At 41.7% G+C, this 22,776-nt stretch overlaps 1 protein-coding gene across 2 annotated transcripts in view; it reads left to right on the plus strand.

Moving 5' to 3' along the window:
* EREG (epiregulin) overlaps window positions 1–11,146 on the plus strand; it is a 77,584-nt gene extending 66,438 nt beyond the window's left edge. For both annotated transcript variants that reach the window (XM_077276578.1, XM_077276586.1), the window contains 4 exons: window positions 4,003–4,083; window positions 7,610–7,730; window positions 9,096–9,242; window positions 10,506–11,146. In XM_077276578.1, the coding sequence (XP_077132693.1) occupies window positions 4,003–4,083; window positions 7,610–7,730; window positions 9,096–9,242; window positions 10,506–10,572 (416 nt within the window). In that variant the 3' untranslated portion in view covers window positions 10,573–11,146. The remainder of the gene's footprint in view (window positions 1–4,002; window positions 4,084–7,609; window positions 7,731–9,095; window positions 9,243–10,505) is intronic.
* Window positions 11,147–22,776: the final 11,630 nt, after the last annotated feature.

Consider the following 22,776-nt stretch of genomic DNA (forward strand, 5'->3'; position numbering starts at 1 on the left):
GCTAACACTGTACTTTTCTTAAGTTGTTGTGTAATTAGTGAGTTTCCGGACATCATTCATTTTTTAGCCCCTTCGCCATTTTAGTTATATGAGCTTCAATCCTACAACACAACTCCCTTCTGTTTCATATGAAGGATATGTATTAAATTAGCATTTTATACACTAGTTTTTTCTAATCTAAAAAAATCTAAAACAAGCTGTCCAAAATCTCATTGGTGACATCATTATTAATAATAGCAGTTATATGAACCTTCCAAACCTTTTCCTAACTTCCCCTATACCGACCGGTGATATGACAGCGAACCAATCATACCTATATGTTACTATACAGTCCAAAAAAAGAGAGAATTGAGGAAATGTGGAAGGATTTGGCCACCACTTGGATGACCCCTCCTTATATCCTGTAATAAAAAAGATACTCCCCTCCCGCACCGGCGCCGTCCTAGTGAAGTCAGTGCTGGGTCTGCTGGTATTCGCACGACATTATTATACCGTTGATCTGTGACTACTAATAGGCTGCAGCACTCACGTCTTCCCCAAGTATTGTCCTAGGAATGTGTCAGAAGCAGCCCATTACTGCCCGTTGATTGGCTGTGGCATTTAAGAAGGGGTTTTCCAAGTAGTGGAGAACCCCCGTAACTTCATAGTGTTGGTAATCTGATCAGATATTCCACATGACCCAAGTACTGTGTCATCATGCTACAGCATGAGGTAGGGACAGTGTCCCTGATTCCAGTGAGGTATCACTTAGTTTACTGGGTGCAGCAGTTATTATAGAATCACAGTTTTCTCTGCTGCAGATCTAGCAGAACTTAGATCATGAGCTATGTATAATCCTGAACACACCACAGCTTTCTGTGTTCATTATATAGTGACAGAGAGCAGCTAATCAGTGCTGGGGGTGTGGTTGGACTAGGAGACATGTGATACCTAGTCCTGTAGTGATAATCTCCTGCTGATAAACATTGATTGTATTAAAACAGTTAAAGCAAGCCTAGTAAGTGACACATCGCTGAAATCAGGGTTTCTCCCCTTACCTCATGCTGCTCTTAGATTAAATAGCAAAAACCTGCTGATAGATTCCCTTTAAAAAATGATTGCATACAGTAGTGTTGAAAAGTATGGTCAATTGTGATATATAGTTGAAGAAACTGTATCCTGACGTACACCAGCCAAACACGTTAAATGGCCACTCGTATTGTGTAAAGAAGAAAACATACTTATTACGATCCAACAATTACTGATAATAACCCTATTGCCCACAGGTATTCCATGTTCAAACACAGGACAGGCTATAGAAAGTCGGCAAAGGAAACCTTAGCATTAAAGTTAATCCATGAGCAAACTAAGTACTGATAAACATCTTCCATTGTAACTATGGAGAATATGTTATTGGTTACACAGCATGGAGCCAATGTTTGCTTCAGACTACACAGATTTGGACATTGACTCTCCAAAGCATAAGCTGCACTTTACACTGTGGTGCCCATGACTAGTCATCTTATCTGCATTGCAGCTTTAAAGGGAAGCTATCATCAGAAAAGTACCTAAGATATCAATCAGGTTTTTGTTTTGAATGTATTAAAAAAAAATACATATCATAACCTATATTAAAATGAAATAGAAATGTTGCAATTTTCACATTTGCCACCTGGGCTTTTTTAGAATCAGGAAACAATACATGTACATAGCAACAATAGTCAGACCCTGGACACTATTGTTTGTATCAAGGTGTCTAATGAGCCTGTGCACAGGTCATTGTGAAGGGAGGGGGAGCAGGATCAGCCGTGACATTGTCTATTGTGATTGGTGGATAAACTGCGTATAGAGGTGTTACCTCCTGTCCCTGAAAATAAAGTCGCCTTGCTGAAAACCGAGCGAGGACAGGAAGCAGAAGTCTAAAAAAGCCCCAGTGGCCTGTGTGAAAATTGCAAGTTACAATTTTTTTTTTAATAATAATAATAATCGTGAAATAAAAAAAAATTGCTAAATTCTTTAAAAAAATAACGATTTACGTAAATCATGTAAAACAAGTTAGAAATAAAAATATATAAAATATATATATATATATTTTTTGCCCATATCAGCTACATAGTTCAAAAGATGACAAAAATATCAGAATATAACATTTTTGATAGATTATACTCATATTTTACATGGACACATGGACTGCTAAAAAAATATTGGACATTGCAGGTTTTCGGGAAGACGACAGCTTTAGAAATTTGGAAGTAATAAAGGTATCTGAATTTCAAGGCATAAGCAAAGAAATGGCGTGACTCATGAAATGATGTCGGCAGTCACAATCACATAATTAAATATGTAAAACCAAAGAGTCCTTCCATACACCCGGGGGCAGCCAGATGTTTCGATAGTGGGAAACGATCATTTGCCTGTTAATAAGAAGTATGCTAAGACAAGCTTCCACTCATGTAGTTGCTTGTTAGGTTTCCTCATTCATTTACCAGAAATCCGCTAACACCCTTCTTTCTAGAACGTCGAGCAGCGGACCGTCGTTCTGTTTGTGTTTTTGGCTTGTTGGAAACCAGGAGGTTGAGGATGTGATAACTGCAGCGGCACTCCCACAGTATATCACTACATATACCACAAGGGCAAATATTGAATCGGTCACGCATCTTGGGCTGACACCAAGCTTCCGACTGCAAAGGCAAATTTGCTTAGCAAATAACTACAGAGTGTTTGATGCCATGAGATCTGCAATACAACGATGGCATGCCGGAGGATTCATGGGCTTGAGCCTTTCCTGACCTTTGTGTCCACTTTTCCATTGGTGTAAAATATACACACTGGAGTGTAGTGTTAGGGGTACGATGTTAGAGTGTCGAGCCGCGATGCAACAGCGGACACCTCCATGTTCTCCAATTCATCAATTATATTTTGCTAGTCACTTTCCTTTTTTGTCTTGTGGTATTAGTTGCCATGTTGGGCTCCAAATTCATAAACGTTGCAAGTCTCAATTCATGAATTCTGTGCGAAGTCAAACGTTTGTGTTGCTGTTGTTGTCTTGCAAATTTTTGGTGCCAAAAGTGAACAAAATTACCCCGAAATGCTGGGACACTCAAAAATACACCAAGGATAGAAAGCGAAGCTGCACCAAATTTTGTGACTTTTTAAAAAGTCACAATTGATGAATCAAGCAAAAACTTCTGGAATCGCTAGACTCCGACCACAAAGCGGAAAAGGAAAGAAAACAGGCAAGCACATATCAAATAGACATATAAAAAAGCACAAAGAGAAATAAGAATTGGGTGCAAACAAAAAAGGGAGGAAAACACACAAAACTAGACAAAAAACAGGCGAGCGCATAAAATAGATTTCAAAACTGCACAAAATGAATTACAAACTGAGTACAAACAAAAAAAGAAGGAGAAGACACACAAAACTAGACAAAAACAGGTCTAAAACAGACGCTAATAGAATTAAGAACTGGCCGCAAAAAAAGGCACAAAACACAAAAAACAGGTGCAAAGACAATGATGAATCGGCACCTGTAAGATGTTCTGCAAGACTCTGAGGGTAGGTGCATACGGTCAGTAAACGCTGCGGGTTGGACGCTGCATACTTGTGCAGCATCCAACCAACAGCGTCCAGATGTTACAGCATAGTGGATGGGACTTCAAGAAATCCCATGCCCACTATGCGTCCACAGTGGCTTAGCTGCGGAGACGGACATGTGGCGCGTCTTTCCAGACCGCAGCATGTCTATTTATCCTGTGGAGACACGATCCTCTGCAAGATAAATCTCACCCGTACAATGTATTGGGCACGGTGATTCCGCACGGTTCAGTGATCACATGCGGAATCACTTGCGCTCAGTAGCCAGCAGTGCTTTGGACGGAGCGGACATGTGCTGCATCTAAAGTGCTGCCAACTCCTGACTGTGGGGACATACTCTAAATGGTTCATTTGAGGTCCATTTCCATTAATGTATCACTTCTTTTTAGATCTATTTGCTAATGTTTCTCTATATCTCTTGTGTAGGTCTCTCCATTCTACAGACTGTGTGGTGTCAGAAGACAATTGCTCCTTTGTGTAAATCTGGAGAGAACTGCACAACCACAAGTAAGACATCAATTTTCTTTCATGTTTTACTTAAACTCACGCGGCTATGTTTTTTCACGGACCGTATGTCTGTACAAAACACTCGGAGTCCCTTTTTTTCTGGTGTCACGGATGACAAGGGCCAATACAAGTGTATGGGTTTATGCAAAACACGTACAGCACATGGACGGCATCTATTCACCATCCGTGTGCTGTCTGGATCTAGCAGAGGCTTTGTAATTTATTTATGCATCCATAAAAAAACGGACACATGGACCGTACACTGATGGTAAAACAGACACACAGATGGTAAAAACGGACACACAGATGACACTGATGGTAAAACGGACACACAGATGACACACTGATGGTAAAACGGACACAAAGATGACACACAGATGGTAAAACAGACACACAGATGACACACAGATGGTAAAACGGACACACAGATGACACACAGATGGTAAAACAGACACAGATGACACACAGATGGTAAAATAGACACACAGATGACACACAGATGGTAAAACGGACACACATATGACACACAGATGGTAAAACAGACACACAGATGACACACAGATGGTAAAACGGACACACATATGACACACAGATGGTAAAACGGACACACATATGACACACAGATGGTAAAACGGACACACAGATGACACTGATGGTAAAACGGACACAAAGATGACACACAGATGACACACAGATGACACACAGATGGTAAAACGGACACACAGATGACACACAGATGGTAAAACAGACACACAGATGACACACTGATCGTAAAACAGACACACAGATGACACACCGATGGTAAAACGGACACACAGATGACACACTGATGGTAAAACAGACACACAGATGACACACTGATGGTAAAACAGACACACAGATGACACACAGATGGTAAAACAGACACAGATGACACACTGATGGTAAAACAGACACACAGATGACACACTGATGGTAAAACACACACACGGATGACACACTTATGGTAAAACGGACACACAGATGACACACAGATGGTAAAACAGACACACGGATGACACACTGATGGTAAAACGGACACACAAATGACACACTGATGGTAAAACAGACACACAGATGGTAAAACAGACACACAGATGACACACAGATGGTAAAACAGACACACAGATGACACACTGATGGTAAAACAGACACACAGATGACACACTGATGGTAAAACAGACACAGATGACACACTGATGGTAAAACGGACACACAGATGACACACTGATGGTAAAACGGACACACAGATGACACACAGATGGTAAAACAGACACACAGATGACACACTGATGGTAAAACGGACACACAGATGACACACTGATGGTAAAACAGACACACAGATGACACACTGATGGTAAAACAGACACACAGATGACACACTGATGGTAAAACAGACACAAAGATGACACACTGATGGTAAAATGGACACACAGATGATACACTGATGGTAAAACAGACACACAGATGACACACTGATGGTAAAACAGACACAAGGATGACACACTAATGGTAAAACAGACACACAGATGACACACTGATGGTAAAACAGACACACAGATGACACACAGATGGTAAAACAGACACACAGATGACACACTGATGGTAAAACAGACACAAAGATGACACACTGATGGTAAAATGGACACACAGATGATACACTGATGGTAAAACAGACACACAGATGACACACTGATGGTAAAACAGACACAAGGATGACACACTAATGGTAAAACAGACACACAGATGACACACTGATGGTAAAACAGACACACAGATGACACACAGATGGTAAAACAGACACACAGATGATACACTGATGGTAAAATGGACACACAGATACACTGATGGTAAAACGGACACACAGATGACACACTGATGGTAAAACAGACACACAGATGACACACTGATGGTAAAACGGACACACAGATGACACACTGATGGTAAAACAGACACACAGATGACACACTGATGGTAAAACAGACACAAAGATGACACACTGATGGTAAAATGGACACACAGATGATACACTGATGGTAAAACAGACACACAGATGACACACTGATGGTAAAACAGACACAAGGATGACACACTAATGGTAAAACAGACACACAGATGACACACTGATGGTAAAACAGACACACAGATGACACACAGATGGTAAAACAGACACACAGATGATACACTGACGGTAAAATGGACACACAGATACACTGATGGTAAAACGGACACACAGATGACACACTGATGGTAAAACAGACACACAGATGACACACTGATGGTAAAACGGACACACAGATGACACACTGATGGTAAAACAGACACACAGATGACACACTGATGGTAAAACTGACACACAGATGACACACTGATGGTAAAACAGACACAAAGATGACACACTGATGGTAAAACGGACACACAGATGACACACAGATGGTAAAACAGACACACAGATGACACACTGATGGTAAAACTGACACACAGATGACACACTGATGGTAAAACAGACACAAAGATGACACACTGATGGTAAAACGGACACACAGATGACACACAGATGGTAAAACAGACACACAGATGACACACTGATGGTAAAATGGACACACAGATGATACACTGATGGTAAAACAGACACACAGATGACACACTAATGGTAAAACAGACACACAGATGACACACAGATGGTAAAATGGACACACAGATTGTCTATTTTTACCATCAATGTGTCATCCGTGTGTCCATTTTACCATCAGCGTGTCATCTGTGTGTCTGTTTTACCATTAGTGTGTCATCTGTGTGTCTGTTTTACCATTAGTGTGTCATCTGTGTGTCTGTTTTACCATCAGTGTGTCATACGTGTGTAAAAATGGACACAGTGATGACACACTGATGGTAAAAACGGACACACGGATGACACTAATGGTAAAAATGGACACACTGACCACACACTGATGGTAACAACAGACACACAGACTAAAGTACACTGATGACACACTGATCACATTGGTGCCATTTTTTCAAGTATATGTTTAAACAGATGTGTGAGTGAGACCTTAAAAGTAGTTTAAGGGTATGTGTCCACGTTCAGGAAACGCTGCGTTTTTGACGCAGCGCTGTGCCGCAGCGTCAAAAACACAGCGTCCAGATGTTACAGCATAGTGGAGGGGATTTAATGAAATCCCGTCTCCACTGTGCATTAAAAAACGCATGTGTTTTTCCCGCAAAAACGCACACACGGTGCGTTTTTTCAGAACGCAGCATGTTGCTACAATGAGCAAAACACGCAGGAACTCCGCAGGTGACCTGCCAGTGACCTCAGGTGCATTTTTGGTCAGGATTTTACCTGCATAAAATCCTGACCAAAGCCTGAAGCAATCCTGAACGTGGACACATACCCTTATACAAAGAAGAAAAGTGTTGAAAATAATATTTACTTAACAGAACAATGTATGAAACTTCGATTATTGCCCTAAATACTGATGATTTTCTTTTCTTTCTTTTCTTGTAGTGCCTACAACTGCGACTTCAAATGTGGCAGTGAGAATAGTAGAATGTGCAGAAGAAATCAGAAAGTACTGTGTAAATGGTCAGTGCTTGTACCTGCTAGATGTGGACGAACACTACTGCAGGTAATTAACAAAACATATATCTGGCACATAACAACTGATTAGAGTTTTGAAATCCAGTTACTTTACAGTGATTTAGTATTTGTGTACCATCAAAGACGACTTGACGATTCCTGACACATTTTTTGGTAGAGAATACAATTTTTACACAAGAATACAGTTATAACTGTATTTTTCATGAAATAATTCTGCAGCATCTTCCTTCAGAATCGTGCATTATGTCGTCATTGCTCCTAGAAATTCATGGTTAAAGGGAATGTGTCAGCAGGTTTTTGTTATGTAATCTGAGAGCAGCATAATGTAAGGACAGAGGGACTGATTCCAGCAATGTGTCACTTACTGAGCTGCTTGCTGTAGTTTCAATACAATCACTGGTTTATCAGCAGAAGATTATCACTACTGGACTAGGTGTCACATGCCAGGCAGTCCAGCTAATTTGTGTGATTAGCATTGTCCTGACAATGTACACAGGAAGCAGCCAATCAGGGGTGTGGGCGGGGTTATACACAGCTCAACAATCTGACCACTGCTACATCTACAACAGAGAAAACTGCATCAAGTAGCCTAGTAAGTGACACATTGTTGGAATCAGGGTCTCTGCCCCTACATTATGGAGCTATCAGATTCTCTTTAAATATATTTATCAAAAAATCTCTGGGAAAATTGTTTAAAAAAATTAAGAATTTAATTTCAAAAGATTGATAATTTACATAAGCTGAAAATCTGATCCAAAGCCGCCAAATTGTATTTTCCATTGTGCCAATTGGTGACTTGCAGACATTAAGGGTGAGTGTCCACGGTAAGTAAACGCTGCGTGATTGACGCTGCAGCGTCAAACGCAGCGTCCAGATGTTCCAGCATAGTGGAGGGGATTTGTTGAAATCCCGTGTCCACTATGCGTGGAAACCCGCACGCGGCGGCCCTGCGACTCCGGACATGCTGCGCGTCTTTTCAGATCGCAGCATGTCCGTACACCTTGCGGGGACGCAGCGTCCCTGCAAGGCATATCACAGGGCCCTATGGCGAGGGGTGCGATGATCCCGGATGTGTACTGTACACAACCGGCACCATCTCGTCCCAGAAAGGGGGCGGGGCTTAGCGCCGATCGGCGATACCGCCGGCCATCCTGAGCGTGGACACGCAGCCTTAAGCTGAAATCTTTGGGCTTCAGTCTATTTTCTTTCATGACCTATTAAAGGCAAGTAGAGATTGTTTTTAATAGGTGAAAAAGTGCTCCTATAATCACTGCCTTATTTTGGCTATATCGTATCACATCGTTCAGTTCTGGCATTGATAATGTTAGAAATAATGGTAAATAATTCTGGGAATGTTTTGCATTTGAACTAATACATTTCTTTTGTTCCTTAGGTGTGAAAGTGGTTATAGGGGTCTTCGCTGTACAGACTCGGACATTGTGAAGTCACCAATGAATGAGGAATGCCTGGCGCTCACAATCTTTTTAATCGCATTGCTGCTTCTTGCAGTTGCACTGGTAGCGTTTTTTGCATATAAATGGTAAGTTGTGTCCATATTATATAACATTACCATTTTTTTGTATAACGGAATTAAGTTATTACAGCAACTTAGTATTTCTTTTTCATTTCATTAAAAAATTTTTTTCTTAAAGACGTTGTGTGAACTCCCAGAAACAGCGCCACTATTGTATATGTGTCTGTGTCTGGTATTGCAAATTAGAGATTCCACGAATTTGACTTAAAATTGTGAATATTATAAAAAAGCCACTGACGCCAATGCGGAATCTGATACTGATAGAATTCTGTGGACCCATAGTTTATCTTTCTGTGCACCCTATTCTCCAAGCAAATGGGAAATAAACTGCAGTATGTGATGGCGCCCACTAAATAAAGTCCAGAACTGCGGAGTTCCACTCTATAGATTACTTACATTAGGCCAGAGCGGATATCAGCTGATCGGTGGAGTACTGGGTATCGGACTCCCACCAAACTTATATTGATCACCAAACCTACAGATCGGTCATCAATATGTTAATCCAAGACAACCCCTTTAATTTGGAGCTGACAGTGAGCACCAACTCATTCAAAGGGAACCTGTCAGGTGATTCATGCCGCCTAAACCGCATGAATCACAACCTTTGGCACAATGACAGTCAGGTAAATCAATTTCTGAAATGCTCCAGCACTTCAGAGAAAATATACTTTGAAGATTCAGCTGGGGACCATAGTCAGTGTGCAGACTAGTCCAGCTCTGACCTTGGCCGGCTCTTCCCAGCGATGCTAGAGGTGATATGACAGGTCTCTCTTTATGACGGGTGATATGACAGGTCTCTCTTTGGTGCTGGGAAGAGCTAGTGTTGTCTCTGGCTATGGTTCCCAGCCGGATCTTGAAAGTATATTTTCTCTAAAACGCCTGAATGATTCAGAGAATGATAAAAGTGGCCTCAATTGCCCTTTGGCTTTGACACAATATTTTTAATGTACCTGGAACCTATTAAGTTGTGATGAAGTTTTATATTGAAACGGCTGGACACCTTCATCTGCTTGTTCCCCACCTCAAGCCACGCAGGGGCTTTTACTTTCCGTGCCGAGGGTCTTCACAGCCAAGCGAAGGGAACTGGTGAACTTTGGGCTTGGCGAACTGGTGGAGGGATACAGTTCAGAAAAGCAAATAGTCCCATACTTCCAGTGGAAAAATAGAGGGTTGCAGCTCTAAAAATCTGTAGAGCTGTAGTACAAACCTTTCACATAGTTCCTCCTGATTGTCAAGTATGAATGTTTAACATTTGCTTCTTTTTTACAGGTACGCACTCAAGAAATCAATCCAGCCCAACCAGAAATACAAAGAAGTCAGTACGCAGAACATGTAGGAATCCTTGGATTTTACAAGGGTCGCAGAAAAATTGGAGCCTTTGCAGTGTCTGTGAGGGCCTTAATGGAAGCATTCATTTTCTATTTTCATTATTTATAAATTATGCACTGCAGGTCAACCATAAACGTGTTATTTAAGGCTAGTGTTAATATTGTATATATTTTTTTGTGAAAAATATCGTTCAAAACGTATGTATTTTGTAGGGAACACGATTTTGTATGTCACATTTTATAACAATATATTTATGTACTTTTTATGTGTTGTATTTAAAAAATGTTCTTATGCTACAATTTCTTTAATTGTGCAGAAATATAAAAAAACACTTTTCTTAACCCCTTCCCACCATGCCCATTTTTCATCTTTTTTTTATGGTCTTGTTTTTTCATCCCTGTCTTCTAGGAGCTATAAGCTTTTTTTTTTTTTTACATTTTTCTGTTGATGTAGCCACGGTAGGGCTTGCTTTTTGTGGGATAAGTTTGATTGCCACCGCTTACCTTATCATCTAATGTACTGAAAACCAGGATTGAAATTTTTTTCAAGGGTGGAATAAAGAAAAATAAATGCAAATTTGCCATTGTTGTTCAAGTTTTTTTTCTTTTTACAGCATTCATTGTGCAGTAAAAATTAATTTGTAATTTGATTTTGTAGGTCAGTATTTATGGAGATACTACATTTAAATATTTTTTTAATGCTTTACTGCTTTTTAAAAAATAAAAAATATTTTTAAAAAATAAAAAAATGTGTTGACAAATCCTGACTTTATTTTTCTTTGTCAGTAGAGCTTGTGAAGTCTTATATTTTTGAAGACTGAGTTGATCTTTTTATTAATATCTTTTTGGGCTGTTTTTTTTTTTGAGAGGTTAGGCGACTGAAAAACATGCATGGCTTTTTTTTCTTAGTGAGTACAGTATGGGGGATTAATAATGTTATATTTTTACAATATGGATTTTTACAGAAATGGTGATAGTATACTTGTTTTTATTATGTATACCCCTCCTCACATGTAAAGCGCCATGGAATAAATGGCGCTATAACAATAAATAATAATAATAATAATAATAATAATAATAGTAACTATGCTTTATATATATATATATATACAGTTGTGCTCAAAAGTTTACTTACCCCGGCCGAGTTTTTGTTTTCTTGGCCTTTATTCAGTGACTATGTATGATAACACCAAAACGTTTTCTCCACTAATGGTTAGTGGTTGGGTGAAGACATTTATTACTGTGTTTTCTCTTTTTAAATCATACTGCCAACCCAAAACATCCAAATGACCCTGATCAAAAGTTCACATACCCTGGTGATTTTGGCCAGATAACATGCACAGAAGTTGACACAAATGGGTTTGAATGGCTACTAAAGGTAACATACTTACCTGTGACCTGTTTGCTTGTAATCAGTGTGTGTGCATAAAAGCGGAGTGAGTTTCTGGGATCCAGACAGACTCTTGCATCTTTCATCCAGCCACTGATGTTTCTGGAGTCATGGGGAAAGCAAAATAATTTTAAACGTATCTATGGGAAAAGGTAGTTGAACTGCATATAACAGGAAAGGGATATAAAAAGATATTCAAGGAATTGATAATGCCAGTCGGAAGCCTTCAAACTGTGATTAGCCAATGGAAAATCAGGGGCTCTGTAAAAACAAAACCACAGTCAGGTAGACCAACAAAAATGTCATCCACAACTGCCAGGAAAATTGTTTTGGATGCAAAGAAAAACCCACAAATAACATCAGCTGACATACTGGACTTTCTGAAAGCTAGCAGTCTGGCTGTTTCAAGATACACAATAAGGAGGCACTTGAAGAAAAATAGGCTGCATTGTCAAGTTGCCAGAAGAGAGAGGTCAACAAGGCCTATCATGAAAGGAACACCATTCCTACTGTAAATCACGGAGATGGATCACTGATGTTTTGGGAATGTGTGAGCTACAAAGGCACAGGAAATTTGGTCAAAGTTGAAGGAAAGATGAATGCAGCACGTTATCAGGAAATACTGGAGGCAAATTTGCAATCATCTGCCCGGAAGCTGCGCATGGGATGTACTTGGACGTTCCAACATGACAACAATCCAAAACACAAGGCCAAGATGACCTGTCATTGGCTACAGTAGAACAAAGTGAAGGTTTTGGAGTGATCCTCTCAGTCTCCTGACCTCAATATCGTTGAGCCCCTCTGGGGAGAGCTCAAGAGCACAGTTCATGCTAAACAGCCCAGGAATTTACAGGAACTGGAGGATTTTTGCCAAGAAGAGTGGGCAGCTTTACCATCTGTGAAAATAAAGAACTTCATCCACAACTACCACAAAAGACTTCAAGCTGCCATTGATGTTAGAGGGGGCAAAACACGGTATTAAGAAATGGGGTATGTGAACTTTTGATCAAGGTCATTTGGATGTATTGGGTTGTCATTATGATTTAAAAAGAGAAAACACAGTAGTTTCACAAAAATGGCTTCACCCAACCACTAACCATGAGTGGAGAAAAAGTTTTGGTGTTATCATTCATATTCTCTAAAAAAAAGGCCAATAAAGCAAAAATTCTGCCAGGGTATGTAAACTTTTGAGCACAACTGTATATATAAGCAGTATATATAATTTTATTTTTTTTTTCCTATTATTATTATTTTTTTATTTACTGAATCAAAAGGGGCTAATTTCATTTTCATGTATATTTTGTTGTCCTCAGCAGCCATGGTAACCCATTGGTGCTCATTAATTTAGCTGGGTTCCTGCTGGGTGTAAAAATTAGGGGAAAGTGCAGGATGCCTCCTTCTGTGTGACAACAGTGTGCTAAGGTCGCTCTTGACCATGGTCTCAAGCAGAGCTAGAACCAATTGCAAAAGTTACAGGCATGTGCCGGTTGGCACCCATGACATGTTGGAAAGGGGTTACATTTTTAAATTATGCACTAAAATGTGTTTGAATTAATAAGTTATGCAACTTACTAATATGTTTGATGTCCAATGTCCGATCTTCAGCTCTAAGTTCTAATCCTGGGCTGCAACGGTTCTACTTCTGGATCTATGACTGACAGTACAGTTTTTCCGATGCCGCCACGTATGAGAAGGATGCTGGCCGACAGCTTATTTTAGAAAGCAAGCCAGCTCCCTTCTCTGCTCATGCGTCAGCCATTGCAGAGAGACGAGGGCGACCTTAACTAGCGAAATGAGCAGTGACGCTCCTTCACCAACATCACTAATATTGTGCATAGGAAAAGCAGTACTGTGTCCCCCACAAAGCAGAAAGGGGCTTCCTATGACGCGGGATTAGAGCTCATAGAAGAAGATCTGTACTTGTGGCTTCCATAGCTAAATCTATAATTCATACGGTATAGCACTGCTGTCTAGCAAAAAAGGGGCACTTTTTTAAAATTAACTTCTGACAAAACGTAATTTAATTAAGTACTGATTGTATATATTTAACTCCTTAATGACCAGAGGTATTTTTGGCTTTGCATTTTCATTTTTCGCTCCCATTCTTCCCAGAGCCATAACTTTTATATTTTTTGGTCAATATGGCCATGTGAGGGCTTGTTTTTTGCAGGATGAGTTGTACTTTTGAATGACATCATTGGTTTTACCATGTCGTGTACTTGAAAACAGGAAAGAATTTCCAAGTGTGGTGAAATTTCCAAAAAACTGCAATCGCACAGTTGTTTTTTTATTTTGCTTTTTTACTATGTTCACTAAATGCTAAAACTGACCTGCAATTATGATTCTCCAGGTCATTATGAGTATATAGATACCAAACATGTCTAGGTTCTTTTTTATTTAAGTGGTAAAAAAAAAAAATTCCAAACTTTGTTGAAAAAAAATTAAAAATTACGCCATTTTCCGACACACATAACGTCTCCATTTTTCGTGATCTGGGGTCGGGTGAAGGCTTATTTTTTTGCGCACTGAGCTGATGTTTTTAATGATACCATTTTGGTGCAGATATTATCTTTTGATCACCCGTTATTGCATTTTAATGCAGTATCGCGGCGACCAAAAAAAGTAATTCTGATGTTTTTACTTTTTTCTCACTACACCGTTTAATGCTATTTTTATTGATAAATCAGGCGATTCTAAACGCGGCGATACCAAGTATGTGTATGGTTTTTTTTTTCTATAATTTTATTTCGAATGAGGCAAAAGGGGGGTGATTTGAACTTTTTTATTTTTTTTTACTTTTGGCATGCTTCAATAGCCTCCATGGGAGACTAGAAGCTGCCATAACCCGATCTCCTCTGCTACATAAAGGCAATGATCAGATTGCCCATATGTAGCAGAATTACTCACTTGCTATGAGGGCCAACCACTGGGCGGTGCTCATAGCAATCCGGCAGTGACAACCATAGAGGTCTCCAGGAGACCTGTGATCACGGGGTCACCGATGGGCGGATTTCCGGCGTGCTTGTTGGAAGCGCGTGTTAAATGCCACTGTCAGAGTTTGACAGCGGCATTTAATGGGTTAACAGCCATGAGAGGATTGCGATTCATCACATGGCTGTTAATGAAACATGTCAGCTGTTCAAAACAGCTGACGTGCCGGATAAAATGTGGGCTCATCGCCGGAGCTCACATCAAAGGAAGGGTGTCTGACATAGGCGTACTATTACGCCCGATGTCAGAAGGGGGTTAAACTTCTTGATACAAGTGATCTACTGTTTTAAAGGGAATCTGTCACCCCCGGGACGTATATGACCTAATAATATGGGCATGTAGGAATAGAAATGTTACACCAGTGCTACCTGTATGCCTCACATTAATGGTCTTGTTGTGGAGAAATGTTACAATCTGTCTTTATGTTAATGATTTCTTACAGGGTTCGGGGTGTACGGTGCGTGAATGACATCCCAACTTCCTGTCCTCATTACATTACTACATCCATCTCATGCACGTCAGTTATGGGGCCGGAATCCTCCGCCTGTGCCCTGCACTCCCTCCACATTATGTACCTCTTCCTCCCTTCCATGGGCACTGCACTCAGGGATCTTCAGCGCAGGCACCGGTGAGTCACTATGACCTCCGATGTGTGCGCCAATAAGGTGCTCTCCCCACTTCCTCCCTGCACAGGAACCATGTATACATAATGATGTCTATGCAGTGAGGAAGTGGGGAGAGCACCTTATCGGCGCGCACACCGGAGGTCAATGGAGCGGAAGTCGCCGGTGCCTGCACAGAAGATCCGGTGCAGTAACTGATGCTGATGGAAGGGAGGATAGTTTTACTATGAGGTCAGGGGGCAGGTACTTCTTCCAGACACTGTACACCCCAGAGCCTGGAAGAAATCATTAACATAAAGAAATAATATAACATCTCTCAGCAACAAGACCATTAATATGAGGCATACAGGACTTGTGTAACATTTCTGTTATCTGTATGGCCATATTAATAGGTCATATACATCCCTGGGGTGACAGATTCCCTTTAAAGGGAACCTGTCAGGAGATTTTTCTTTCTATGTAATCTGAGGACAACATGAGGTAGGGGTTAAAACACAGAGTTTAGGGATGTGTCTCATATCAAGCTGTGTTCTGTTGTTTTCTTACATTGAAGTCTTTATTACCTGTAGCCTTGCAGCGCTGGAGTCCTGGGTTCAAATCCCACCAAGGACAACATCTGCAAGAGTTTATATTTTCTCCCCGTGTTTGTGTCTATTTCCACTAGTGATGAGCGAGTGTACTCGTTGCTCGGGTGACCTCCGAGTATTTATGACTGCTCGGAGATTTAGTTTTCATCATGGCAGCTGAATGATTTACAGCTACTAGCAAGGCTGAGTACATGTGGGGGTGGCCTGGTTGCTAGGTAATCCCCACATGTAATCAAGCTGGCTAATAGCTGTAAATCATTCAGCTGCCGCGATCTAAGGAGCAACTGCAGCAATTTTACAGCACTGCTTGTAAAAATATTCTTTAAGTCAAGGAGGAATAGTATGAAGCTAAGAACTATGCTTGTTTTATACACACTCCTTGTTTTTGGCCAAAAGAAAGCAATAAAAACAACTGCCATTATGTCTCATTAGTTATGGAAATAAGGATATGATAATATGGTATCTGACCATGAACATCAAAACATCAGAGCTAATAAGGAGCAATAGCGAAAATTTTTACTTTAACTGATCGGTATTAAAAAAAAAATGCTCAACTAAAATGTTATGCAATGCAATTGCTACATGTATTAGTTACACAATTAACTTTTTATTATAAAATGTGCTCAAATTACTGTATGTGATGTTCATTGAAAACTTAAACTGGCTCTGTTATAGTACATGACCAAATAAAAAAAGTTGATTTCTTATATCTTGTCTGTAGCATTTCTTATGATACTGATTTTTGGAATGTTCTGTACCCGAGGTGCAACATGTCTACTGGGAGTAAGAAGGTTTATTGAGATAGAAAAAAAAGTCCTTGGATGTGTTTAATGATTAAATACACTGCTCAAAAAAATAAAGGTAACACTTAAACAACAGAATATAACTCCAAGTAAATCAAACTTCTGGGAAATCAAACTGTCCACTTAGGAAGCAACACTGATTGACAATCAATTTCACATGCTGTTGTGCAAATGGAATAGACAACAGATGGAAATTATTGGCAATTATCAAGACACACTCAATAATGGAGTGGTTCTGCAGGTGGGGACCACAGACCACATCTCAGTACCAATGCTTGTGCTTTCACACTCATGGTAGCATGAGACGGACTCTACAACCCAAACAAGTGGCTCAGGTAGTGCAGCTCATCCAGGATAGCACATCAATTCGAGCTGTGGCAAGAAGGTTTGCTGTGTCTGTCAGCGTAGTGTCCAGGGGCTGGAGGCGCTACCAGGAGTCAGGCCATTACACCAGGAGACGTGGAGGGGGCTGTAGGAGGGAAACAACCCAGCAGCAGGACCGCTACCTCAGCCTTTGTGCAAGGAGGAACAGGAGTCGCACTGCCAGAGCCCTGCAAAATGACCTCCAGAAGGCCACAAATGTGCATATGTCTGGACAAACGGTTAGAAAGTGACTCCATGAGGATGGTCTGAGTGCCCAACGTCCACAGATGGGGGTTGTGCTCACAGCATAACACTGTGCAGGACTCTTGGCATTTGCTACAAAACACCAGGATTGGCAAATTCACCACCGGCGCCCTGTGCTCTTCACAGATGAAAGCAGGTTCATACTGAGCACATGTGACAGACGTGACAGAGTCTGGAGATGCCGGGAAGACCGATCTGCTGCCTGCAACATCCTTCAGCATGACCAGTTTGGTAGTGGGTCAGTAATGGTGTGGGGTGGCATTTCTATGGAGGGCCGCACAGCCCTCCAAGTGCTTGCCAGAGGTAGCCTGACTGCCATTAGGTACCGAGATCAGATCCTCAGACCCCTTGTGAGACCATATGCTGGTGCTGTTGGCCCTGGGTTTATCCTAATGCAGGACAATGCCAGAACTCATGTGGCTGGAGTGTGTCAGCAGTTCCTGCAAGATGAAGGCATTGAAGCTATGGACTGGCCCGCCCATTCCCCAGACCTGAATCCGATTGAACACATCTGGGACATCATGTCTTGCACCATCCGCCAACATCACGTTGCACCCCAGACTGTCCAAGAGTTGGTGGATGCTTTAGTCCAGGTCTGGGAGGAGATCCCTCAGGAGACCATCCGCCGCCTTATCAGGAGCATGCCCAGGTGTTGTAGGGAGGTCATACAGGCACGTGGAGGCCACACACACTACTGAGCATCATTTACTTGTCTTGAGGCATTTCCACTGAAGTTGGATCAGCCTGTAACTTCATTTTCCACTTTGATTTTGAGCTTCATTACAACTCCAGATCTCCATGGGATATTAGTTGTGATTTACATTGATCATCTTTAGGTTTTACTGTTTGCAACGCATTCACTTTTCTCTGTGATATTTTTTATGTGTTTTTAATTGTTTGTTTTTGGTGTAATAATAATCATTTTTATGTTTTATTGTTCTCAACAGATTCCACTATGTAATGAATAAAGATTTACAACTGGAATATTTCATTCAGTGATATCTAGGATGTGGGATTTTAGTGTTCCCTTTATTTTTTTGAGCAGTGTATATAAAAATTACTGTTTTGTCACCAGATATTTGCTACCTCATCTGAGAGTGACATAATGTAGGAAAAGAGACCCTGATTCTAATGATGTATCACTTAGTTTACTGGGTGCAGCAATTGTGACACAGAGTTCTTAAATGAAGAATGCAGCAGAGTAAAGAAAGCTGCCCCCACCCACACCAGGCTCTCTATGTACATTGTCTATTGACAGTGAGCTGCTTATCAGAGAAGGGGGCATGGTCAGATAAAATTTTCATTTTAAGTAAACAGTACACAGCCCAATAAGTGACACATTGTTGAATTCAGTGTTGATGAACACACAGATTCCCCTTAAAGGGCCACTGTCACCCCCCTCCAGCCGTTATAAACTAAAAGAGCCACCTTGTGCAGCAGTAATGCTGCATTCTAACAAGGTGGCTCTTTTAGTTTTTGGTTCAAGTATTCCCAAAATAAAGCGTTTTGAAACTTATCCAAAATACCTGTCTTTAGCCAGGGAGGCGGGTCCTCACTCCCCAGCTTGAACCGCTACTCTGCCATCACTCCAATCTTCAGGGGCTTTCGGCGCCGCCCCCTCAGCGCTGTTTACGCTTCAAAACCGGCACCTGTGCTGTGTACTACTGTGCTGCGCAGGCGCAGTAAGCTCTGGCCGTCTGACGTCCCAGCCAGGCTTGCAGACTGCGCCTGTGCGGGCATTGCGGCCACCCACCTTGGGAATCCCAGCCCCGCAGTGTGTTATGCATTATGCGAAGCCAACGCGAAACGGGGGCTGCGGCGGTGATTCCCCTGACATCGGACTTCTATGGGTAAGAGCTAATTGAACTATGTGGGATGTTATGCACGCTGACTGGGCTAAAGGGTACCCTTTTGTGGACCTGGCACATTCCGTCATACTAGTTATGCAACATAGTAGGCTCTTTTTTCCTTAAACATGCACTATTAGCACTTTTTGATTAATATTGCCGGTGTCATAGAGGGTCTCACTGCCGTCATTTTTCAGTGTTCTATGAAGGTCTCCTCATTGTCTATAGTTATCTGTGTATACCTATGTTTTGTACCTTTTATAAATAAAAATTGTATTTTTTATCTTTTGAAAATGGGACTTAACTCCATTTTTTCTCCGGGCTTTATAATATACATACACTGTGCTGTAGCACACTGCGATTTACGAATACATGATGAAAGCCAATATTGCTGTAAACATTAAAAACATAAGGTACCTAGTGTATTTTGGACAAAGAGTTCAAAAGTCATCCAACCATGTCAAGGTGCACCTAAATATGGATGGTTATTATCACTAATGTCTTACCGCTCTAAGGCTATGTGCACACGATGCGGATTTAGTGCAGAAACGCTGCAGTTCCGCACTGTGATTTATAGTACAATGTAAATCAATGGGAAAAAAAAGCTGTGCAGATGGTGCAGAAAAATCCACGCGGAAACAATGCGGATTTATAAGAACTGCATGTCACTTCTTTTGCGCGGATCTGCAGCGTTTTTGCACCCTACCATTATAGAAATCCGCAGTGGTAAAAACCGCAGAAAATCCGCACAAAATCCGCAGAAAATCCGCGACAAATCTGCACCTACGGTTTCTGCCAGGAGATGCGGATTTTGTGCAGAAAATACTGCACCCCATTGCGCAACGTGTGCACATAGCCTAAGTGCCAAACCACCCTCATCTGAATGGGGAAACAAGTAAAACCTTGTCTGGGAAAGATGTGCAGATAAGAGTACTGTGTGGAGGGTGCCACATCCCCCAACCTGTACTACAAAAAATAGACCTCTAGTATTAAATTACTGTAATGTACATGTGTTCAGGGGTGGTTTTAGGCAAAGTAGGGCCCTGGGAAAAAGTATTAAATGAGGCCCCAAATGCTAACATATTGCACATTACACAGAAGCATTTTGGTTGTATTTACTAGTGTTGAGCGATACCGTCCGATACTTGAAAGTATCGGTATCGGAAAGTATCGGCCGATACCGGCAAAGTATCGGATCCAATCCGATACCGATACCCGATACCAATACAAGTCAATGGGACTCAGGTATCGGACGGTATTCCTGATGGTTCCCAGGGTCTGAAGGAGAGGAAACTCTCCTTCAGGCCCTGGGAACCATATTAATGTGTAAAAGAAAGAATTAAAATAAAAAATATTGCTATACTCACCTGTCCGACGCAGCCGGGACCTCAGCGAGGGAACCGGCAGCGTTGTTTGTTTAAAATTCGCGCTTTTACTTGGTTACGTGAGGTCCCGGCTTGTGATTGGTCAGGGCGGCCATGTTGCCGGGACGCGGACCAATCACAGCAAGCCGTGACGAAATTACGTCACGGCTTGCTGTGATTGGTCCGCGTCCCGGCAACATGGCCGCCATTAACCAATCACAAGCCGTGACGTCACGGGAGGCTGGACATGCGCGTATTTTGAAAAGCGCGCGTGTCCAGCCTCCAGTGACGTCCCGGCTTATGATTGGTCACGGCGCCATGTTGCCGGGACGCGGACCAATCACAGCAAGCCGTGACGAAATTACGTCACGGCTTGCTGTGATTGGTCCGCGTCCCGGCAACATGGCCGCCATTAACCAATCACAAGCCGTGACGTCACGGGAGGCTGGACACGCGCGCTTTTCAAAATACGCGCATGTCCAGCCTCCCGTGACGTCCCGGCTTGTGATTGGTTAATGGCGGCCATGTTGCCGGGACGTCACTGGAGGCTGGACACGCGCGCTTTTCAAAATACGCGCATGTCCAGCCTCCCGTGACGTCCCGGCTTGTGATTGGTTAATGGCGGCCATGTTGCCGGGACGTCACTGGAGGCTGGACACGCGCGCTTTTCAAAATACGCGCATGTCCAGCCTCCCGTGACGTCACGGCTTGTGATTGGTTAATGGCGGCCATGTTGCCGGGACGCGGACCAATCACAGCAAGCCGTGACGTAATTTCGTCACGGCTTGCTGTGATTGGTCCGCGTCCCGGCAACATGGCCGCCCTGACCAATCACAAGCCGGGACTTCACGTAACCAAGTAAAAGCGCGAAATTTAAACAAACAACGCTGCCGGTTCCCTCGCTGAGGTCCCGGCTGCGTCGGACAGGTGAGTATAGCGATATTTTTTATTTTAATTCTCTTTTTTACACATTATTACATTAATGTTGTTGCGATACCCGATACCCGATATCACAAAAATATCGGATCTCGGTATCGGAAATTCCGATACAGCAAGTATCGGCCGATACCCGATACTTGCAGTATCGGAATGCTCAACACTAGTATTTACATGCGCTGTGTGATCAACAATACTGAAGTCTTTCGACGCTAGTTTCCTGACCTCTTTACACTGGCTGAGGAACAATGATGGGGACAGAACAATCACTAAGAGATCAATCTGTCCCCATACAGTATCATGTTATCAGCAGAATATCTGCACTTTTCACCAGATTATGTGCTGCTGAGAATAACGATTTTTGTTTCGGCATAAACAATCCAATCACTCGATGAATATTCAGCATGTTGCTTGTTTAGTATAATACACCCCATAGTCCTCCACATAGCATGATGCAACCCATAGTCCTCTATATAGCATAATGCACCCCACAGTCCTCCACATAGTATAATGTGCCCCACATTCCTCCATATTGTATAATGCACACCCCATAATCCTCCATATAATATAATGTGCCCCATAGTCCTCTATATAGTATAATATGCTCCCCATAGTCCTCCATATAGTATATTACACTCTCCATAGTCATCCCTATAGTGTAATACACTCTCCATAGTCCTCCACATAGTATAATGCACTCTATAGCTCTCCATATAGTATAATGTGCATCACAGTCCTCCAAATTGTATAATGCACACCCATAGTCCTCCATATAATATAATGCACTGTATAGTCCTCCATATAGTACAATACACTCATCGTAGTCCTCCATATAGTATAATACACTCTCCAGAGTCATCCTTATAGTATAATACACTCCCCATATTCCTCCATATAGTATAATACACTCCCCATAGTCCTCCATATGGTGTAATACACTCTCCATAGTTCTACACATAGTACAATGTGCCCCACAGTCCTCCATATTGTATAATGCACACCCTACAGTCCTCCATATAATATAATAAACGCCATAGTCCTCCA

This window comes from Ranitomeya variabilis, chromosome 1, assembly GCF_051348905.1.
Source record: "Ranitomeya variabilis isolate aRanVar5 chromosome 1, aRanVar5.hap1, whole genome shotgun sequence".
Lineage (NCBI taxonomy): Eukaryota > Metazoa > Chordata > Amphibia > Anura > Dendrobatidae > Ranitomeya > Ranitomeya variabilis.